The 23,327-nt window shown below is 37.3% G+C and overlaps 1 protein-coding gene across 1 annotated transcript; it reads left to right on the plus strand.

Annotated features, from left to right (window-relative positions):
• Positions 1-1,111: 1,111 nt before the first annotated feature.
• On the plus strand, positions 1,112-18,685 carry slco2b1 (solute carrier organic anion transporter family, member 2B1). The gene is made up of 15 exons (XM_043221480.1): positions 1,112-1,328; positions 2,366-2,468; positions 3,916-4,053; positions 4,267-4,429; positions 4,501-4,725; positions 4,822-4,920; positions 5,225-5,358; positions 6,635-6,737; positions 7,394-7,558; positions 12,831-13,020; positions 13,867-14,005; positions 15,044-15,213; positions 16,847-16,911; positions 17,493-17,613; positions 17,761-18,685. The coding sequence occupies exons 2-15, from the start codon at positions 2,391-2,393 to the stop codon at positions 17,897-17,899; spliced, it is 1,929 nt and encodes a 642-aa protein (XP_043077415.1). The 5' UTR covers positions 1,112-1,328; positions 2,366-2,390; the 3' UTR covers positions 17,900-18,685.
• The last annotated feature ends 4,642 nt before the right edge of the window (positions 18,686-23,327 follow it).

Raw genomic sequence — 23,327 nt, forward strand, 5'->3', positions numbered from 1 at the left:
CTGCAGGAAAAGGGGGACTCTTACACCATGGTTTACCTATAGTAACCATGTTTTGTGGTCGTATAATTATGGTTAATATTTGTAAATTAACCTATTATTTTCCTATAATTTTTTTAGTTTTTGTGTGTATATATATTTTAGAACATGTACTTATGAAAGATACACCACATAAAGCTGCATTTCAAAGCACTTCAGTGGACCTTTAATGCTACCTATGTTTCGTCAATGTTAAAATTCTGTTTTAATATATCAATAAAACGTGTGCCAGACTGTCTAGTCTTTGTATTTTGTATATGCTTATAGTAAGCGATCTTTTACCTGATGAATGTTGAAAAACGAAACGAAATTCCATTCAGTCGTATTTGGTCAGTCACAGATACTGCACGGACAATCAGAAATAAAATGTAGACTATAGGTCAAAACCGTGACCAATCAAATCTAAAAATAACTATACATTTTGCATGTTCAGAAGAAGTGAGTAAATATAATACCACATAATATAATATCACTCATCCATTTTCTTAAAAAATGCTTTTAAAGCCCCAAATTTATTAAATCCACCTCTGCCACAGATAGCTGGAAAAATGCATGCCAATAGCATAATAATTTGCACTGCATTCTATTATGTCTATCTGATTATTGCATAGTTCTAGAAAGACTTTGCTGTAATCATGTAATTTTCATTACCAGTTAAAATGTATCTTGTGAGTACCTATCTTTAAAAAAAATCCATATGTAACTTACTAATAAGATAATAATAATTAGCAATTTACCAAAAAATAAGGGTTGGGTAAAGTAGGTTATCTTGCTTTATATATCTTAGCCATCAGATATGATCCTATCTGAACCACAACCAAATTTCTCTTTTGTTTCCAGGCTTTCCAACAATATCAGAATAGAATCTAAACAAAACTCTAACAACATTCTTTAGCAGTGTCTTTCCTAGTGAATGAGATGTCATATAAATACGGAAGTTTTAAAAGTATACTTTGTCTCCATCTGCTGGTCAGTTTTTAAATTTCTGACAACTGTTCATTCCAAACGTATTGTCCTTAGTACTTGTGTACCGTCTGTTGTTTCTATCCATTGTCGGGGAAGGGAAACGAATAGATTTGCAGACTTTGTTAACTATGTCTTTCTCATGTTAATCGTGTATTCCTGTGTGTTTTCTGCATTTATTTGTATTGTTTACAGCTCAACATGCATGTAGCTACAAGCTGAGATTGCACAATCTTGAAAGCCCGCCCAGCTCAAGTAGCTTCTTAACTTGTACCTAACTTCCTAAAAGTGAAAGTAGACTTCCTCCAACTCTTCGGACTCAGCAAGCTGTAAGTATGCTTCTGTTCACTGATGAGCTCAACTTGCTCAAACAACTTGGGCTAATTGTTATGTGGCATTGTGAATTGAATTTTGTTTATTAATTCATTGCTAGACTAATCAAGATGTGAGCACAGAAATTTTTAGGGTGTACACAAAATATAATTTATATGTTTGTTTTATACTTAAGTAGAAATTAATGCATTCTTTAAAAAAATACAAATTTATCTCAGTTCAAATATTTTTATCTTCAATAACTTCTGAATGAGCACTTTCTCCTTAAAACTAGTTTGGTCTTGAATTCAAAGATTTGAAAGTACTAAATTAAAATCAATGCACATCACTAACTGCAAAGACAAAGGCCCTACAGAGTAAAGTCTTACTCAATAGTGATACTTTTAATAATAAGTTTAACCTTTTCCCTGTTTCTTAGAAATGGTTGGTAACTAAACCATGCTGTTTTTGTGTGAGTAGCCAACCACCCAAAAAATAAATATAATGCTATTTTAGCTGAAGAAATTATGCACTAAACAGCGTGTAACTGATTGCAGACTGCAGATTTATAGATATATAAATAAGATATATAGGAAGTTTGGTTACACTTCATTTTGAAAATCTACTTTAGACATTCTATAAGTAACTTTGTAGTCAACTAATTCTCATTAAAGGAATAGTTCATCCCAAAATAAAAATCACCCATTAATTTACTCACCCAAAGCCATCCTAAATGTATATGATGTTCTTCTTTCAGATGAACACAGATGTTTTTTGTTTTTTTTAAGTGAAAAAAAATTCCAAGCTTGGTAATGCTGGTGGATAGTGTCCTTTATTTTGAAGCTCCACAAATCATAGACCCACACTAATACTAACCTCTGAGGGGTTAACACTTGTATTCTGAAACAAATTGATTGAACAGTTGAAGGGCTTTTGTAACAAAAAATAATATGTATATAAATCAAATCACTGATAGAATTTCTTACTCGTTTTGCTGCAAAAGGCAAGATGCTACTAATATCTATGATTTTATGTTTTATTTTTTTTTTTCCAGAATGTGCATTTTGTGATAACAAAGAATGACAGCTATTGAAGTCCAGGGAAACCCACAGACCTCAAGACCTTGCAGGTCAGTGGGTCTTTTTAACAACATCAAGGTAAGTTTTCAGATATAACCCCTAACTTTATTCATAGAAATGTCTTTTTTTTTTTTTTTTTAATGAAAGTGTCCATTGACACTACTTTCTCCACATTAGGAAAATAATAAGCTATTTTATATGAAATAAATTATTTAACTTTACAAGTATATATCAACTTATTCTACTAACCCTAAACGTGAGTTACATGTAGTTGCAAATTAATGAGAATTACATAGTTGATATGTAGTAACAAAGTTAATTTTAGGTAGTATAATGTCCAAAGTGGACTCTTAAAAAAATTTACAGTGCTTTGATGCAACCTGTGTTGTTAAAAGCGCTATATACATAAAAATGATTGATTAAAATAAGGTGTGTAATCAAAATGTTATTTAAAAAGTTCTTGAAGGTACAACTTTTAATTTGACATTTTTATTGAGTGGGCTTCTTAAAAATCATTCTTAAGGGAGCTAGTCATAGAAATCTCAGGCAGACATGAAGGTTTATTTTCTTCACCTGCTCTTAAAAGGGGTTTATTTAGATGGCCATCCATTTTCTTCCATTTATCTGGGGCTGGGTCGCAGGGGCAGCAGTCTAAGTAGGGACATCCCTCTCCCCAGACACTTCCTCCAGCTCTTCCTGGGAAACAAAGAGGTGCTCCCAAGCCAGCCGAGAGAAATAGTCCCTCCAGCTTGTCCTAGGTATTCCTCTGGGCCTCCTCCCGGCAGGATGTGCTGGAACGCCTCCATCAGGAGGCATCCAGAACAGATGCCCGAGTCACCTCAGCTGGCCTCCCTCGATGTGGAGGAGCAGCGGATCTACTCCAAGCTCCTCCCGAGTGACTGAGCTCCTCACCCTGTCTCTAAGGGAGCACCCAGCCACCCTATAGAGGAATCTCATTTCGGAGTAGAAACGTAGATCGACCTGTAAATCGAGAGCGTCGCCTTTTAGCTCAGCACCTTCTTCACCACGACAGACAGGTACATCGAGTGCATTACTGTAGAAACTGCACCAATCCATGAGCTACGCCAACCTCTCATTCCATCCTTTCCTCACTCATGAACAAGACCCTGAGATACTCCTCCACCTGCTGTGCTGATTCTCAACCGAACTCAACTTATAAATATTAGATAAATGCTTACTTATCTGAGCATTTATCTATTTTTTACATTTAGCAGTGGAAGCTTCTTTTAAAAACCTATTATTATTGTTGAAATGTATCTCACTGAAGTGTAACTAACCTATTAGTCTCCATAGATTTCCTACATACTTGTAATTTCCTTGTATTCACTGCACATCCATAAATTGTTTTTTTTTAACTCTCTGAAATGGTAATACAAACAAAGAACTTGACTTTGCTATTGCTATTTAATGTTTAATGTTTTTGTTGTAGTTGTTTTTGTCCCCTACATATTTACAAAATGTTTTTGTAGTTTAAAACTTGTGTGTGTGTGTGTGTGTGTTTCAGTTTTTTGTACTGTGTCACGGGATGCTACAGCTTGCTCAGCTCCTGGTGTCTGGCTATCTGAAAGGCTCTATAACCACCATTGAGAAAAGATATGGATTTTCAAGTCAGAAATCAGGACTGCTGGCAGCCTTTAATGAGGCAAGAATAATATGATAATTTTATATAATGGTGATGACAGGACGTCATGAATTCCCTAAAGAATTAACATTTGATTTTGGCAGTTGTTATCAACTGGTTAGCAATTATTTCATAATTAATGCACAAGTCTAATTATGAAACCGATACAGCATTAGCCAGGATCAATTCTTTTACTATTACATGTGATCATGCAACTCTTTGTTTGTTAAACAGGTGGGAAACACAGTTCTCATCGTGTTTGTAAGTTTCTTTGGGAGCCGTGTGCATCGACCCAGATGTATTGGAATTGGAGCGATGATCGCAAGTGTGGGGGTGTTCCTTATAGCCCTACCTCACTTCATTAGCGAGAATTACATTTATACAGGCTACAATAGCAGTGAGTGAGAATTTTTTGTTATTATTTTATCTATGTTTAACTGAAATAACAAATATGAATTTGTTGTACAGGCACCAAAGACAACAGTTCAGGTCTTTGCAAATCACAGAACATCTTCCCTGAGAAAGAATATAAGCAGACATGTGATCAAGAAAAGTCTGATTCTCACCTTGGAGTGTATCCAATACTTCTACTGGGGCAATTACTGCTTGGCATTGGGGGTGTCCCCATACAACCTTTTGGCATTTCCTACATAGATGATTTTGCAGAAAAGAGAAATTCTCCCTTCTACCTAGGTTTGAATGAGTAATGTTTGATCATTGATTTCCATATAGAGTGGTTTAATTCTTGTAGTTAATTCAAGAAATAATCAACCTTTTCTTTTTCTATAGGCATACTTTTCGCACTTACTGTAATTGGGCCTGCATTTGGCTACATGATGTCATCTGTGTTCCTTCGTTTCTATGTTGACATCGATAAGATGTTTTCAAGTAAGTCTGATATGTCATGTCTGCTTCTTCATTAATGGAAAGTAAACGTATATGCTTTACTGAGCCTCAAACAACATTAATGTCTAATGTAAATACTTTGTATTGTACAACTCTACAATTCATGTTTAGACAAGTGCATTTTGACAAGCTATACTGAATTTAAAAAGAGGTATTTACCCCAAGATTCAACATGTTTAGAAATGTTGTTTTGAGCATCAAACATAGATGGGAACATTTAGTAAGTTTGTAATTTATTTCTCTCATATCTAAGAGGTGTTTTGTGAATGAGTTATTACACTTTTAGGTAATACAGATATTTTGGAAAATGATGACCCCAGATGGGTTGGCGCTTGGTGGTTGGGATTTCTGATGGCTGCCACCCTCCTTCTACTGACTTCTTTGCCATACTTGTTTTTCCCAAGGAAGATGTCTAGAGAGGTACATCACAAATCTCATTTGTGGCCTTTTGGATTCTGAAAATCAATTAGTATGATTTTATTAATCAGTGATGGAGAGTTTGGCAAATAGGATTTAGGGAATGCTCCTGAAGTATGCTTGGGTGTCACAGAACATTTAAAAAAAACTAAAACATTTGAAACAAATGTGAGTCCCAGAGGAGCATGTCTCAGCCTGTTCTTCCCCCTCTTGCTCAACTAGATTAAATAACAGGTTAGCCTTGCATGAAGTTTGTGTCCATACATGTCCTTGCACTAAATATTTGTGTAAAATGTATTGGAAGATGCTTAATCTCTTATTTAAAAATGTGGATATAAAAACATGATTCACGTAAATCTTACCATGTACAGATTTAGGACAAACAACATAAGATGGTTTGCTGGTGTAACAGTTTGCAATACACTCTTAAAAAGGTTATTTATTGACATCAATGGATCTATGAAAATCCTTGAACATTCATGCAACCTTTCAAAATGCAGAAAAAGTTCTTTATAGTTGAAAATGGTTTTTAGACTTGTTTTTTTTAAACGTTCTTCAAAATGGTTCTTTTAGGAACTGTTCACTGAAAGGTAATTTATGCACCCAAAAGAAATGTTTTTAGGAATGTTCATTAAGAGTGTATGTACCTCTCTACCTCATATTTCACAGATATTTGCACTTTAAATCTGAGCATAATGTGTGCCATGAACTCAGTACATGGATTTTCATTCACTTACCACCTTTCTCATTATTCTCATTCTAACACCACAAAAACTGTTGCACCCTGGACTGCATTTCCCATTATCCATTAAACTGATGCCACACACACAGCTGCAATCAATCACATGCTCACCTGCATTCAATTACACACCATAATAACAGTTTCAACCTCTGTTCCATGCTTAATATTGTTTATCCTTCTCCTAGAGATAGCTACTTTATAAAAGCCTCGCTCCCCTGAATGATTGTTCTGTCTTGCCACTTTGGATTACGTTTGTGATTCTTGCTTGTTTAACACTTAACAATTCCCAGCATAGAATAGAGGTTAAAATTATATAGTGTGTGTTTATGTAATTGAATGCAGGTGAGCTTGTGATTGACTACAGCTGTGTGAGTGGCATCAGTGCAATGTACAATGGAAAATGTTCAGGGTGCAACAGTTTGTGTGGTGTTAGAATAATGAGAGAGTGACATCTGGTGGTGAGTGAATGAAAATCCATCGAATGAGTTTGTGACAATGTGGTTCTTTAATTATAAATTTAGATTTTAATCTCCTTAGGAAATTGTAGAGGCTCCTGTTGAGCCATCCACAGAAAAAATGATGGAGGAAAAGCCCAAAACTGAAACAAAGGAAGAGGTCTCTCTCACAGAGTTCCTAAAAAGTATGTTTGCCATTTAATCATTATTAATCACAAATTAAAGACTAGATAACCAAAACAAGAACACTAAAAGGCAGAAAATGTACCCTCAGGCAATCCAAGATGTAGAGATGAGTTGTTTCTTCATCTGAATTCGAAGAAATTTAACATCACTTGCTCACTATTTGGTTCTCTCCATTGGTCCTCTGGGTGCCATCAGAATGAGAATTCAAACAGTTAAATTAAAAGATCACAATAATCCAGAAGTAATCCGCATGAATCTAGTCCATCAAGTAAACTGATCCAGTACCTGTGCATTTATCTCCTTTTTCAGATAGGTTGTCTTTCTGCATTATTTTAGCATCCAGTCCAACAAAACAGCATAAACAAAACTGCATTAAGCATCTATTCAAACTGGATTATAGTTGGTTAGGCAGAATGTTTATGACCTGCTTTAGAACCTAATGGCATTACTGTATTTGATCGGCCATACTACACTGGCATTATGATAAAACTAACACATACAGATTCAAAATAATTCCCTCTCGCAATCATAATTCTTCTCATGCTTAATTTAGCATACAAGTTTAATGCTATGCAATTTGTGCTAAAATATACAAAGTTGTTGTTGTTGTTGTTGATGATGATTATCATATTGTTTGGTGTCTATCTTTCCTCAGGTTTCCCCAAAATTGTAATGAGGACTCTAAGGAACCCAATTTATTTGTTGGTAGTGTTGGCTCAAGTGAATCTTGCTGCCATGGTTGCAGGACTGGCCACTTTTATGGGAAAATTTATTGAGAGGCAGTTTGCACAGACTGCCTCCTTTTCTAATATGATGATGGGTGAGTTATTAAAGAAAATCAACTATGGGCCTTATCATATACTGTTATAATGTACATTCGTTATTTAAAGAGTGTGTTAGTAGAAAATGTGCCTCTGATCGAGTCCACACAGGGATGCACAGCAGCACACATTCTAAGTATTAAAAACTAAAGGATTACAGTGTAAAATAATGTTATTTTGTATGTGTAGGTTTCATACATATAAAAATGTAATGATGGACAGCCATTGCGTGTATAAGAATTAGCTTCTTGTATGAGCAGATTTCTTCAACCAGATTTCTGGTTTCTTCGATTGAGAAGCACTCTTTTACGCCAACAAGTTCTGCCATGTTCAACTCTCTCTTAAAGGGAATGGGAAATGAGACTCTGATTATACCCAAAAAACACCCTTTCTTAGGGTTTTTTTCTATTGCTAACATCCTTTTGTCCAATCTCTAGTCACATTTTCAAAACTTTAAAACCAATTAGAAATAGTCAAGTATTGAGGCTCTTTTCATCAACAACAGCTAAAATAAATTTTTAATTGGTTTTGTGGATACAGAACAACACAGAGAGAGAGAGAGAGAGAGAGAGAGAGAGAGAGAGAGAGAGAGAGAGAGAGAGAGAGAGAGAGAGAGAGAGAGAGAGAGAGAGAGAGAGAGAGAGAGAGAGAGAGAGAGAGAGAGAGATAATGCCTGGAAGAGGGAGCTGAAAAGTTGTAGGAGGTAGAGGATATTTTTGTCTCAAAAAAAACAGAGAAGAAGAGGTATGGGAAAGGAGAGAGAATGTATGTTACACTGCAATTTTTTATGCTTGTTTTTTCCACATGGAACAAATAAAAGAGTATTTCTGCCATGGAATATAATGGTTAAAAGGCAATTGTGACTTTATCTTAGAATTCTGACAGTTTTTCTTGCAATTGTGAATTCACAGTATTTCATAACTCTGATAAAGTCTGAGTTGCAAGATGCCAAAACTTGCAATGCCAATAATAGATGAATTGTCAGATAAAAAGGTCACAATTACTGTTTTTACTCTTTTTTTTTTTTATGTGATGGACAAGCTTGCATGGTAACCAAAGGCCATGAGTTTTGAAATTTTTGTTGATGACTGGCATGAGCCATCATCCATATCCAACCCCCATCCACTGGAAAGCAATTTCAATCAAGATTCCAGTTGAATTTTTGCATAGGATAACCAATTTTCTATTGTACATTCTATAAAGTAATGACTAAAGTAATGAGTTTTAGATACTGTACATTTAACACTGTAAAATGAGTTTGTTAAATAGAAAACTGAAGAATAGATTCATATTGTCTTTTATATGCAGGTAGAACTTAAACATGACAAGTAGTGTAGTTTTTGTTAGAATCTGTTGTCAGTCTATGCACTATGATTGACTATATGTTTCTGTTGGATAGAAAACTAATGCTAATGTTTTGACTGAATAACTCAATTTTGTTTGTTGTCATTTGGTAGAATTAGTATATGTAGAAAAAGGTACTCAGAATTTTGAAATGTAGAATTTGTATTTACTTAACCAGAAAATGTACTATTTGGCTAATGGTGTGATGTTGGTGTGTTGCTGTGTTAAGAGTTTAGAAAAAGAACTTTAAGTATTGGTAAAAGCTTGTTAGCAATTAAAAAAAAATGAAAAAAAAGAGAATAGGGACAACCCATTTAGACTATGTGCCCGGACACATGGACTGTTTTCCTATCATTAAAATAGCGAAAGTGGATTTGCCCTGAGTGCACCTGCACCGTGCACTGTAGAATTTGTGTTTAGAATGTTAAAATAGAGCCCTATGCCTTTCTTGAGGTTATTATTCAAGAAGAAAACCTTTTGCTCCACCAAAACCAAATATGTTCTGAGTATGTGGCCAGTGAAATAAATATCTCATTGTTCAAGAGTACAAATCACTCATTCAGAACTTTTACTGCTGCTAATCCACACACAATACAATATATCATGATGACAAATTCCAAAGTCCTGAGAAATAAGCAAGGAAAGATTGAAGATTTCTGTCTAAATGTTACATCTTACATAGTTTATTGTTTAGTAAGATTAAGGAATGTAGTGCTGCATTTTTCAACCTGAACTATTCCATGGACCTAACCAAACCTGAAGCATAAACACACACACACACACAAACTAACCAAATACATTACAATGTAAATATAACACCGAGGGAAAGTAACTCAAACACTTAAAATGTACACCATAAAAAACTATTCTCACATTTAGAAAAGGCTAGTAAATTTACAAAAAAAGCCAAGTAACAGCCTATCCTTAATTATAAATTAAGTTTACTTGGAAATTCCCAGTCAATTTTACTTAGTGGTGTAGTGTTGGGCACGTTGCTTAAAAAAATTAATTAGTTGTAGTTACAAGTTACTTCTCACAAATTAGAGTTAGTAATTGAGTTACATAATTTTAAAGTAACCAACTACCAAGGTGTCACCAAGCCAGCAGAGGGAGGAGACTGCATTGATTCCTGTAATGGCCGCCTGCCCAGCGCCGCTTCCCAAGATGGCCGCCTGCCCAGTGCCACTTCCCAAGATGGCCGCCTGCCGTGCGCCGCCTCCAGTGCCCGCGCCTCGTGCGCCACCTCCAGTGACCGCGCCTCGTGCGCGCCGCCTGCCAGTGCCCAGTGCCAGTGCGCGCCGCGCCTCCAGTGCCCGCGCCTCGCGCGCGCCTCCAGTGCCCGCGCCTGCGCGCGCCTCCAGTGCCCGCGCGCTGCGCGCGCGCCTCCAGTGCCCGTGCCTCTCGCGCGCCTCCAGTGCCCGCGCCTCGTGCGCGCCGCCTCAAGTTAACCACCCTCCCACCCTTGCCACACACCGTCGATGGATCCCAGCAGCCACTGCACGCATCCTCTGCTCACCATCGGGTGCTCGCCACGGGTCTGCCAGTCTCCATCGCCGCAGTGGGTGAAGGATCCCTTGCTTCATCGTCCCAGACTCCACCTTGGCTTGTAGACCCGTCGGCTTCCCTTAGGCTCCTAGCTCCCTCCTCTCCACCGTGGTCCGTCAGTCCACCAGCTCCACAAGGCTCCATCGTCTCTCTGGCTCCGCCTTGGTCGGTCATCGACCATCTGTCGCCTCAGGATTCCTCTCTTCCAGCTTCGCCTCGCCCCTCCATCCCTCCAGCTCTGTCAGGCTCCTCCATCCCTCCAGCTCCACCTCAGTCCTCTGTCGCTCTGGCTCCGCAGCGTCCTTCCCGTCCCCCATCTCCGCATCAGTCGCCGAAGCCTGCGGCGTCGCCTAGGACCTCCAGCGCCTCTGTGTCACCCTGGCTCCTCCGCTCTCTGCCTCCGCTTCAGTCTCCTCCGCCGCCATCTGTAGGTCCCATGGAGTCAATGGCTGTTCCTCCTCCATGACTCCTCCCTCTGTCGGCTCCACCATGGATAATCATGTCTGGGATCTGGATCTCCTCCTGCTTCGGACTCCTCCTGTCTTCTCCCTGGCTCCTCCCTCCATCTGTTCCTCCCTGGACTCGGTTTGCGGACCCCCTCCCGAGGACTCATCCTCCTCCCAAGCTCCCTGTTTTGTTTTTTTTTTGTTTTGTTGAGCGCCAGGAGTCGCTCCTAGAAGGGGGGCTATGTCACCAAGCCAGCAGAGGGAGCCCTTAACTCTGGATGATCGGTGATCACTCCCTCTGCTGCTACTTCCTGTTCCTGGACTATAAATGCTGTAGCAGGCCCCTCACTTGCAGGTTGCATTGTTCGATTGTTAGATTGTTGTTTCCGAGTTTCCTTGTGTTTTCCGAGTTATTGATTCTTTGGTTTTGACCCTTCCTGTTCTCCGATACTGTGATTGTTTGCTGCCTGACCCGACCTCTGCCTGTTTTTGGATTTTGTTGTTGCCTTGCCTCTGACACTCCTGTTTGCTGTGATTTGACGCCTGCCTGCTTTGACCATGCCTTTGTCCCTGTGGGTACAAAAACACCTTGGCCATGCCAGGCGCAAAATCAAGAAACGAAAGGGCCACTGAGAGGGCCTGAGTCACCTACTCTCCTCAGAGAACACAGTGCTAGTAGCAGTGTGGTCTTTATCATCAGAAGATGATCAGAGATCTCTTCTATGGGCTTAAATAGTGGCCCACAGAGGGCCTCCAACACCACAGCCAGATCCCATGTTGGAACCCAGGATCGCACTAGAGGCCTCAACCTCAGCGTACCATCGCGGAAACGTGTCTCCAGGGGGTCTCTACCGAGAGAGGTATGCCGGGAACATCATGGTGGATTGGGTGACCCATCAAGAGAACCTAGCCTGCAGGAACTTCAGCACTGTACCAATTGGACAGTTAACTGAATCAAGCTGGTGGTATCTACACCACTAAGTGACAAGTTTCCACTTCAGGGCATATGGTTTTCTTGTAGATGCAGCTCTGGAATAGTGGATAGTCTCAACAACCTTGGCTAAAAGACAGGAAGCTATGAGTTGTGCCCCCTCATGGGCCACATCCACAGTTTTCACAGCTCCAGGTGAGGGTGAAATCAGGGGATAGTGTCTTATTATGTTAACCGGAAATTATTAACAAAATGTAAAAATGTTTTAACAACACATTTAATGGCCTTTATATACATGTTGTTGTTTTTTTGACTAATAGAAATTTTTAGTATCTAAATTTAATGGGCAGGTTAAGGCAGCAGGGGGATGGGGGAGTATACTTCACTACACCACTGATTTTACTTATAATGCTTACCATTGAAATTAACTCTGATTCACCAAAATTAAAAAAAAACATTAAGTATACGTAGCACTGGGAAAAAGCATGCTGTTAAAGCATGTGGTTCACTTGCAAACACGTAAGTAGACATTGCAAATATTCTTTTACAAGAGGTAAAGATAACATGTCCACTCAATCTAATAATTATCCAATTAAACACAGAAACCTCAATACTTCGTACACCATACACAATGACTGTACCAATTAGTGAATAGTAGGTCACAAAACATCAAGTTACTAAAACAACAAAACCAACTGTAAAACAGTGTAAATACTACTCAAACATTGAGAAATTTGACCTTTTAATTATTCATGCCCCAGTTCATGATGGAAAAAATAGGATCATAACTTTGATGTTTACTTTTAAACATAACAAATAAATCAAAGTAAATTATACTTTAAGTTCAAACTTTAATTTTTACAAGCTAATTTGAGGGATAATTTACTTTAATGTTTTAATTCTTGCCTTAACTAAATTATTTAATCTAGAAATTATTCTTTTATTAGTGTACTTTTTTTCCCTACACATGTTTTATGCATGTTTGTTTTTTCCGTATGTTACCAGGTGGCTTAAATATTCCTTCAGCCATGTTAGGTATAATGGCTGGAGGGGTTATACTACGCAAGTTGGGTCTGACTGTGAAATCCTCAGCGGCGATGTGTACGGTGGCGGTTTTACTTAGCGTTGTGTTCGCAATTCCACTTCTCTTCATTGGCTGCTCCACACAAAATGTTTCTGGCATCAACTACAATTTGTGAGTTGTGTTTGGTGTCTAAATACTTTAAATATTGTGCACTTTCTATGCTGAATAACACATTTTTGCCACCCTCAAAAAAATTATCTGATCGCATAACCTGTAGGAAAGAAAAAACATAAGTGAGTTCTATGCCTATATAAGCATTTTTTTTACTATTTTAAGTTATATTACACATAGTCTATTTCATTTTTTTTTTTTTTTTTTTTCTAATGTAGGAAATGAACTTGATCTAAAAAGGAGAAGAACGTAAGAGTATTCTAGCTAAGAATTAAGAGTTAATACGTGAATTCTCCGAAACTATTGAGCAATAAAATGTTCCTCTGAAGGATATTACAAAAAAAAGTAATGGACAATGATCAGTCGCAATTAATTGCATCCAAAATTAATTATGTTAATATGAGCGTTTATATAAATTCATGTTTTTATTTATACTTTACATAATAAATATATACAGAGTACACACATATTGTACACAAACTTTTATATTAAATGCAATTAATCTATACATATATATTCTTTTTAAATACATATATGAATAAAAATGCAAGAGTGATTAGGGGTTAATCGTACTTCCAGTTACAACGTACAAAAAAAAATTTGTTCTGTGTAAACACTCTGACAGCTGTTTTCCATTACAACGTTTTGGAAATGGACCACATAATTGGAGGCTGAAATTTGCACTTTCATTTTCTCCTACATTCGTCAAGCATTTTTGCACCAGTGGGTTTTCTTTTTAATTATCTTTTTCTTTGTGTCATTTTCTTTGAATGCTTAATATCTCGTTGCAATGCACCCTGCTTGTCCATGAGCCTTTGACTTTATTTTGCGTACTTTTGTCCCCAGATCTTCTCAGCACTGTAGCATTGAATGTTCCTGTTCTGATGAAGCCTTCAACCCTGTGTGTGGCTCAGATGGAGTGGAATTTCGCTCTCCCTGTCATGCAGGATGTAAAAGAGTAGTGTCTAATAAAGAGAAAGGCTGGGTAAGCTATCTTTAACTTCCATTACTGGAACTGCATGGTACTTTGTTAATGACACAGAGGAAGGCTGATACAAGGAGTTTCGTAAGAGTGCTTGGCTTGAACTAACCGGAAGGATTTTATGTGAATGATTAAGAAAAAGGAATTAATTCCTGAACAGTAGTTGATTAATAGTTAACCCAAAATAAAGAATTTCATAAATTTAGAAGTATGTACACTTCAAATGTGAAAAATCCTAGCCTCAACCCATTTGAAAGTACCAGTACTTGCATAGAAACCTATACATAGTAGCCAGAAAGAAATGCTAATTTTAAAGAAAAATGTCATACATACTTCAAACATTCTCGTGTACACAAGGTAAAATGACCAATAGCTCAACATGCTCGAGGTTTTAAGTGCATACCAACAGCTGTTGAAGTAAAAGTAGAGCACATCAACAGACTGCTTTGACTGCAGTTATGAAGACATAGATATATTACTAAACACATGGGGAAAGTAACTCAGTATTAGCTTTCCAAAACAGATTGAATACACCTTTAAATACCCAGTAACAGCCTCTGTCCACTATGAGAATAAATTGGTAAAAAAAAAAAAATTGTAGCAGTCAAGAAATATGACTTTATTTATGTAGAAATAAATGTAATACAGCTTCATTTTTGTGTCACAATGGAATGTTCATTTGAAAATTAAGGTTTTTAGCATTTGGAAAGTACATACAGATTATTTGTTGTATTTGTTTGTGGCTGTAATGCACATTATGTGTTTTGTTACTGAAGTAAGGAACATAGCACAAACAAGCCAATAATGAAAAAAAAATAATAATAATGTAGTGGGTGCATGTTCATTAAATTAAGTTTACTACCTTATTCTGGATCTATTGATTTTGAACTTTTTAAATTCATACAGACTTTCCATGCATAATTAAGAACAAAAACAGTACTTGAAATAGTGTTAAATATAATTATTCTGAAAGTAACCTCCCAAAACTCAGAATTTTCCTTTTTCAGTATCTAACATTTAATCACCCTAAATCTCCCACAGAACTACACAGATTGTGAATGTGTGGCATCAGTTGGCTCTCCAGGCTATGCGGTTACAGGACCATGTGGAAATAAGTGTAGTAATCAGCTCATTCCCTTCATGATCCTGTCCTCCATTACATGCTTTGTGGCTTCACTTTCCCACACTACATCTTTTATGATGATCCTCAGGTATTTCCTATATTTTCAAATACCTTTATTTTATGTAAATATGATCTGTTGAAAGTGACCATGTAACCTCTTTAATGTTAAAAATGCTGTAAACAAAGAATGCTTTCAGAAATAAAAATAATGATTGTTTAATTCTGTCAATTTACAAAATGCAAAGTCAGTGAAAAGACAAAAGAGAAATATAAATCAAATTGATATTTGGTGTGATCACCCTTTGCCTTCAAAACAGCACCAATTCTTCTAGGTAATAAGCTTGATGTGTCTTTCATCGGCTGCTTAATGTACTAACCAAGTTTCCTTGGCTAACCACTGTGTCTATGATTCTCAGCTTTGCCTGTTTCTCTGTGCTTCTTCAAAAGAGCTTAAATGGCACATCTTGAAACCTGTCTGCTTTAAAATCTTTGTCTGGGAGAGACCGTGTTGATGCAGTATAACTACCTTGTTGCCGTGCTCAATCTTGCCATGACATGAAACTTTGGCGGTTACTCACCCAGTTTTAAGCCTTGTACACAACTGTTTCTTTTTAGGTTCATGACTGGGTTTCAACCTATGTGTCACATTAATGATCATTATCACCTGTGTGGTATAATTAGTTGATCATTCACCTGAAAAAATCCCTGCCTTTGTACAAATGTACCTACAAGAATTGATGCTGGTTTTAAGTCAAAAGGTGGTCACACCAAATATTGATTTGATTTAGATTTTTCTTTTGTTTGCTCACTTTGCATTTTGTAAACTGACAAAAATAATATTTATATATCTGAAAACATTCTTTGTTTACAGCATTTTTTCACACCTGCCTAAATCCTTTGCACAGTACTGTATGTTTTATATTAATGCTCTGTATATAACTAGATTAAGTATTAGATTAAGATTAAGTGTTTTTGAAGTAATGAGTGATTATGTGAATACATAATTTTGGTGAAAAGGGAACCCAAATAAAAAAATACATTCATGAGAAGAACAATGGAATGTAGCTATTTTAAAAACTATGAACGTTGTGGCACAATTTGTCTAAGAGCGTCAAGATAAACTTGCTTAGCAGGTCCCAGCTTGTCGAATGCAACACTTGGATAGTTGCTACCTACAGCGTAATAAAATGTATTTATATAAGAATGCTAATAAAACATTAGTTATGCAAAAGTTATAAGTAGGATTTTTTTGTTCTCTGTTGTTTTTATTATTATATATGTTTGTATGAAATCAAAATCACAATTTGCATGTTTCTATTTTTGAAACGTGTTTCAGTGTCAGTTGTCCAAAATATTGATTCATTAAAATTAAATTGCTTTGCAAGCAATAAATTAATAATCTGTTTGAAATTTTAATCACTGCACTGAGTAATGTTTTGACCCACTTTTTCCTTTAAAGCCAAATATGTTGCTCATCCGTCATTCATCTATGCCCTTCAGCTATAATACGTCATAGTATCATTATACCATAGTCAAGAACCTGCTTGTGCAGGCCTTATTAACATCATGAAAAATGGCGTCAACAGACCACAGGCACCTACACAGAGTATCTCAAAAGATACATTAAATAAGGCTTTCAGAATGCTTTTATTATGATATTCCTGTCTTATTTATGCAAACAATGTTGTAAAATGATGTGTGATTTGCTGGCTTTTGTTCAGGACTGTGACTCCAGAAGACAAATCTTTTGCCTTGGGAATTCAGTTCATGCTGTTTCGAGTGCTTGGTAAGTAAAAGAAGTTGATCATGCAGAAAGGACACATGTCATATTTTAACATAAATGTGTTACAACCAAAACCTGGTGTGAGGGCACTAAGGGCACAAAACAAGAGCAAGAAGCAATATCACACAATATCTGCACACACATGCTAAGCCATGGTGCTTAAAACAGGTTTAAATCTGATCTGCACTAAATATTATGTCTAATCTATTAAAGAGGTGAAATCTCAAAAATAAAATAAACTATGGTGAAATTAAAGTGTCTCAACATTTTTATGGGCATATTCAGACCTGCCTTGTTTAGCTCAGTATGATCTGTGTTTGTTTATACAAGTTTTTCCAGTATTGTGAAAGTTGCAGTGATATCTTAAAAAATGTAATAACTCACCACCATAACAGATATCATATCATTAACAGGAAAAGGTGTGTTAAGACAATATTTGAGCTCTTTAGTTATGGGTCCTCGTAGTCTTTTGGTGGTATTTTATATAACGCATGAATGTAGTATTGACACAATGACATGTTATATAATTTGTGCTGAGTTTGGTTATGTTTTGTATAAATATTAACAAGGAACTTCTCTGACAGCATTCCTTCCAGCTCCAGTTCTGTATGGTCGTGCCATTGATACCGCATGCATTCTGTGGGGAAAGACATGCAATAAGACAACATCATGTAGCTACTATGATTTAGACCTTTTTAGACACAGGTAAAATTTAAAATGACTCTATGAAATGTAGAATGTGGTATAAATTGTTTGTATTACTATGGATTTTAAAAATAATACAAATGAAAATGCTAAGTCTTAATTAGTTTATAACTTAACTATGTCTTTTTTTGTTTGTTTTTTTCACAGATTCCTGGGACTCCAGATATTCTTTATATTTGGTGGTTTTGTCTTTTTTTTTCTGTCTTTTTTGATACTTAGAAGAACAAACTCAATGCAGGAACAAAATGAGAGCGTGAGCAATCAGACCAAAAGTGAAAGTTCTTAAGAAATGAAAGATGCCAGACTGATGTTGAACAAATGAAATGGCACTGCAATGCACAACAAATTCTTATAGAGTAAAACAGATACAAGTAGAGCTATGGTTTTTTTGTGAGGTCGAAGTTTAGTAAAGCTTAAGAAAACTGGAGTTTCTCAGCTTACCGTAAGTGCAAATACTTAAATAGGCCAAGCTTAACACAGAGTAAAACCAGACTGTGAACACACTCATTTCTGCAAAAAGTTGCAGAGAGCCAAACATATTTATGCAATGAAATAATGTCTACTTTAAAATACATAATATCGTTTATGTATTAGTTCTGCCAGTAAGCCTTTTTTTACTTCTTTTTGGAGTTTATATATTTTGTCTGTAAGCAGCAATCATTTGTATTTTACACATTTTATATGCTAAAAATGTGAAAATGTGAGTAGCCTAATTTGAGCTCACTGTGTAGTGTAGGCAGTGAGCCAAGTATGTTGATATAAACAGACCTTCTGTCATGGTGCAACTTCTGTGGTGACTTTTTTGTAACTGTGACACTAACACATTTTGGTTTTGTTGCTTTTGAAATAACATGTTAGATCTGTTTAAAATTTATGGTGTAAGAAAGATCTATTCATATTGGAGCATTTTAAGGTTTTTATATTAAATGTGTATATATATATGGCATATACCTTCACATAAAGTTAATGAACATGTGTTTAATCAACTTGTATTTTATAGCACAGTTCTACTACATTTACATTTATCTCTGTTTTTGTTGAAACAAAAATAAAATAAAAAAATCATAAATTGCTTGTTTGATGTTTTGATTTACCTAAAATGCTGCATACAATGCCCTACATACTCACAGGCCAAATAATCACATGTTAAATTATCCAGTATTACAGTTTCTGTTTCTAATATCATAATTATATTTCAAGGGCATATATTTTGAATAAAATTCTAATCAACAGTTGTTTATGTGTTTGAGATAGCCTGCATTTTAAAGATGGAGAAAACACCTTTAGGACACACATGATCTTTATGTCATTTATCACAGAGTGGAGCATACTCAGTCACAGCTCATTCAGCTCTCAGGGAACTGGCTGTGTTCGCTGTGGTGCACTTAAGTGGGACAGAAGCCAAGCAACTGTAGCCTCAGTTTGCTCCTCTTGGTTTGTTACACAATCACTGGTCATGGGCCTTCCATTTCCTCCAAAGGGTCACAATTAAATGAAAAAGTGTTTTAAGAAACCCTACAGAGTTGGATCTACAGAAAAAGTAAACAGCCGTCCCTGGTTTTTCTTTCCAGTCTATTTTGTACTACCATTGAGGAGATGGGCCAAAAGTTCAAGAATGCAAAGTCTGCAGCATTCAAGTGATAAATCCTCCCCTGCAGTCAGGGCCATTTTGCATTGAGAGTTTGATAGCTTTGATTCCTGCTCTCACTCTCTTTATCTTACTAGATTAGGTTCTGCTGTGCTGCTGTGTGTGCTACACTTTCCCAATATTCACACTAAAGACAGAACAGAAAAAAAGCAGAAATTTAGCAGTAAAGGACCCCAATCTGCTGTGCACTTGATACATGGATGAGTGCTTTTTTGCAGTTCCTTTGTAAACGATGGGGAGTGCAGATATCACTTCAAATTATAATTCACTCTTTTTTAAGTGCAACTTTATGACTGAAGGTCTTTTATTGGCATGAGAATGGAGCTGTGGACGCATAACTTCTTGCCTACAACCTGGCTTGCTTGGTGGCACAACACAGTGAGCAGGCATTGTTTCATATTTCAAATTTCACAATTTTTAGATATCTCTCCTCTCAGACTCTGGATAAGTGGTTTACAACAAATGATTAAACCTTTTACTAAACCTTTTCATTCAAACACCCTGAATCATTACATTCATGAATGAAAAGCCACTACTCAGAGACTTGCAGTTGATTTGGTGGTTTTGGCTTTGTTTGGAAATATTTCCATGAAATAGGAAAATAAACACAAAGTACCTAGAAATATTGCTTCTGCAATTTGATGTTAGTATGTATATAAACTCTAAATCTGTGGTATGTTGTTGGAAATAATCATTACCATTACTAAACAAATTATCATGCATTACATATTACATACAATAAACAACGTGAAAAAATAACATCTTAGTTCAAATTAATTTAATATTTTTATAAACATCAGGTTAAATTTTAAACCTTGACCTATATGGTTAAATTGTGCAATGTATGACATGTTTAACCCAGACCTTTCTTATGTCTTATGTCCTTTCTTATATTTACAATTTTGAGGTTAAACTCAAACCTCATTAGGTTTTAAACATATTTTAGTCTTTCTTAGGTTAGGCATACTTCTATCTTTATGGAATCAATGATGAATTTTTAAACAGATTCAAACACTTGTAAAGATGTAAAGGATGGTACATAATGACTTCCTGTAATCATTGCAAGCAGCCTTTTTTATCTTAATGTCATTTTATGAAGCAACCATTCATGGCTGTCAGTGGTACAGAGACTTTTATGACTAAAATAGGTAAAACATTAAGATTAAGATAACAGAAAACAGAGTAGATATCAAATCTCTTTTGGGATCTTCCCTGACATACATGCTTGGAATGCTTGCTTTTATCTGTATGCCTAAAATGGTCTGATATCACCTAAAAATATTTTAAGCATGTCAGAGTATACCCAACACAAAGCCTTCCCACTCACAGATATATAAAATACAAAACTTTTAATGAATATAATCTAATTGTTGTACTAGCTGTCACAGATCAGCCAGGTTCATCTACTACCCAATCACAATGGTCATTTTCCCCAGATTATTAACCATACACACCTGCACCCCTTTAGCACGCCAATCACTAGCACTGTAAGTTCACACACCCCATCTAAGTCAGTGTCTGGGCATGTACTTATGAAGTGGAGATTTGGTGACCTTTAGCAATGCATTACTTGCTTGATAATGGATCCGCTATCAGCTCATTCTGATGGCAGCCAATCACTATAAAGGAAGTGTCACAATCGTGTTCAGCTGTGTCTCATTTATTAAGTATTTACTTTGTGTATTGAAGTCCTGTTGTTTCAGTTCTGTTTGCCTGATCTATTTAAGTTAATTTACTTGTTGAGTGCTCCTTCTTTCAAACCACACTGTGACAGAAGATCGGACCTTTAAAGGAAGTATTAGAGGCGCGTTTTCCCTTTTTTGTTTTTTATTTTGTAAATGTCTTCCTCGATTTTTGACCATCATCCTGCTTTTGACCATCATCCTGCTCTCTCGAGGACTACACGGAGGACTTCTTCGTCCTCTCCAATGACTCCCGTTACCTCGAGTGGGTGCTGGTGTCATGTAACTCGTTAATGACTGTTCAACCCATAGACGATGACACCAGTCCCACTCAGAATCCAGAGCCCAGCCCATCACTTCACCACGACGCGGAACCACAGCCTGTGCCCACAGCTGGCGAAGTTCAAGAGTCAGCTGCGACCACAGAGCCATTGCCGGAGAGAGCAACAGAACTGTGGGGTGCCGCCAGACCCGAGTTGACTTCGTCAGACCAGGTGCATGAGCCGGCAACTGAGCACGCCACGGTGGAGAAAGCCGGGTACAACAAGAGCGTGGAGTGGAGCTCTGCCAGCCGACTGTTGCCCAAGAGCTCCCTCCAGTGCCTGCGCCTCGATCGCTCCCTCCAGTGCCTGCACCACGAGCACTCAAATTCAAATTCAAATTTTATTTGTCACATACACATACATACATGGTACGACATGCAGTGAAATATTTTTTACAACCGTCCAGTGTCTACGCTCCAAGTTTTCCCACACTTCTATGGTTCCCAGCACCCCCTGCGCTCATCCTCTGCTCACCATCTGGTGCTCGCCATGGGTCTGCTCCGAGTCCTGGACTCCACCTCGGCCTGTAGACCAGTCGGCTCCCCCTAGGCTCCTAGCTCCCTTCTCTCAACCGTGGTCCCTCCATCCCTTCGGCTGCACCTCAGTCTTCTGTCGCTCTGCCGTTGCCTAAGTCCTCCAGCGCCTCGGTGTCACCTGGCTCTCCGCTTCCGCCTCAGTCTCGTTCACCACCTGCTCCACTGCTGTCAGTCGGTCCCATGGAGTCGACAACCATGTCTCCTCCATGGCTTCTCCCTCCGTTGGCTCCACCGTGGACCATCATGGCTGGTTTCTGGGTTCTTTGATTCTCCTCCTGCTCCGGACTCCTCCTGTCTCTTCCCTGGCTCCTCCCTCCATCTCCACCTCCCTGGACTCTGTCTGCGAACCCTTTCCTGGGGGCCTGTCCTCCACCGGAACCTCCTCTCAAGTTCCCGTATATGTTTTTGGTTTTTTTTCGGTGTGAGGACGCACCTTCCCGGGAGAGGGGCAATATGTCACACACATGCACTCTTTTGTTGTTGTTTTGTCTTGTGCCATGTGTTCAGTGTGACCCACTTTTAGTTAATTGTCTTATTGTGTTGAGCTGTCTCATTTATTGTGTCTCATATAAGTATTTACGTGTATTTAAGTCCTGTTGTTTCAGTTCTGTTTGTCCAATCTCCTCTATTTTATGTGTGGTTTAGTTGATCTACCTGCCCAAGGTATTATTATTTTGTTTGTTTGTAGAGAATTAAAAACTATTTAAGTTCATTTACTCGCTGAGTGCTCCTTCTCTCAAACCACACTGTGACACTCTGTCTCTGTCAATAAACAAATCCATCATTTGGGCTTTTAACTATACTGCTGTTTACTTCTGGCAAAAATACAAGTCTATAATCCATAATAACTGTTACCCCAGTTAACAAAAAAAAGTCCATCCACTTTTTCCACTTGCATCATAATAAACCAACATTATTTAATCATTTTTGGACTGTTTTTGCTTGTAAATGGATTAGAAGATAAGACTTCTTATGGATTCTTCTGATGTTTTATCAGATGTTTGGACTCTCGTGCTGCCAGCATTTGTTTGAGTCAAGAAGTTATTAGTATGTTTTAATTTACCCCTGCTGGTCCCAAAAGGTTTTCTTTAGACAGAACGGCTGGGTTATATATCCTGACTAACCAAACATGGGGTGGGGTTTGTTTTAAACAATGAAGATAGTGTAGTTCTGAAACCACTTTAAAAATAGTAATGTGGTCACAACTTGTTTTGGGGATGCTAACGCTACCCTTATTTATGATATACCAAAACACTGAAACTACACCAAGATTTCTTGTTCATTCATCTAATTCATTATGTGGAATAAACTGTCATTTGCATCCCAGATTTATACTTGTAATGGAAAACTTCAATGCTAATATTAACCAATTTCTATTAATAAATATTAATTTATATAGTCTTTCACACAAAAAATATTGCAGCGCTCCATAGGGAACTGCAGAGAGATTAAACAGAACAGTGAAAGCACACTGATGTTCCTAGAAATTTCATTTCTCTTATTTTGCCTTTCAAAAAAATCCTTG

This window comes from Puntigrus tetrazona, chromosome 21, assembly GCF_018831695.1.
Source record: "Puntigrus tetrazona isolate hp1 chromosome 21, ASM1883169v1, whole genome shotgun sequence".
Lineage (NCBI taxonomy): Eukaryota > Metazoa > Chordata > Actinopteri > Cypriniformes > Cyprinidae > Puntigrus > Puntigrus tetrazona.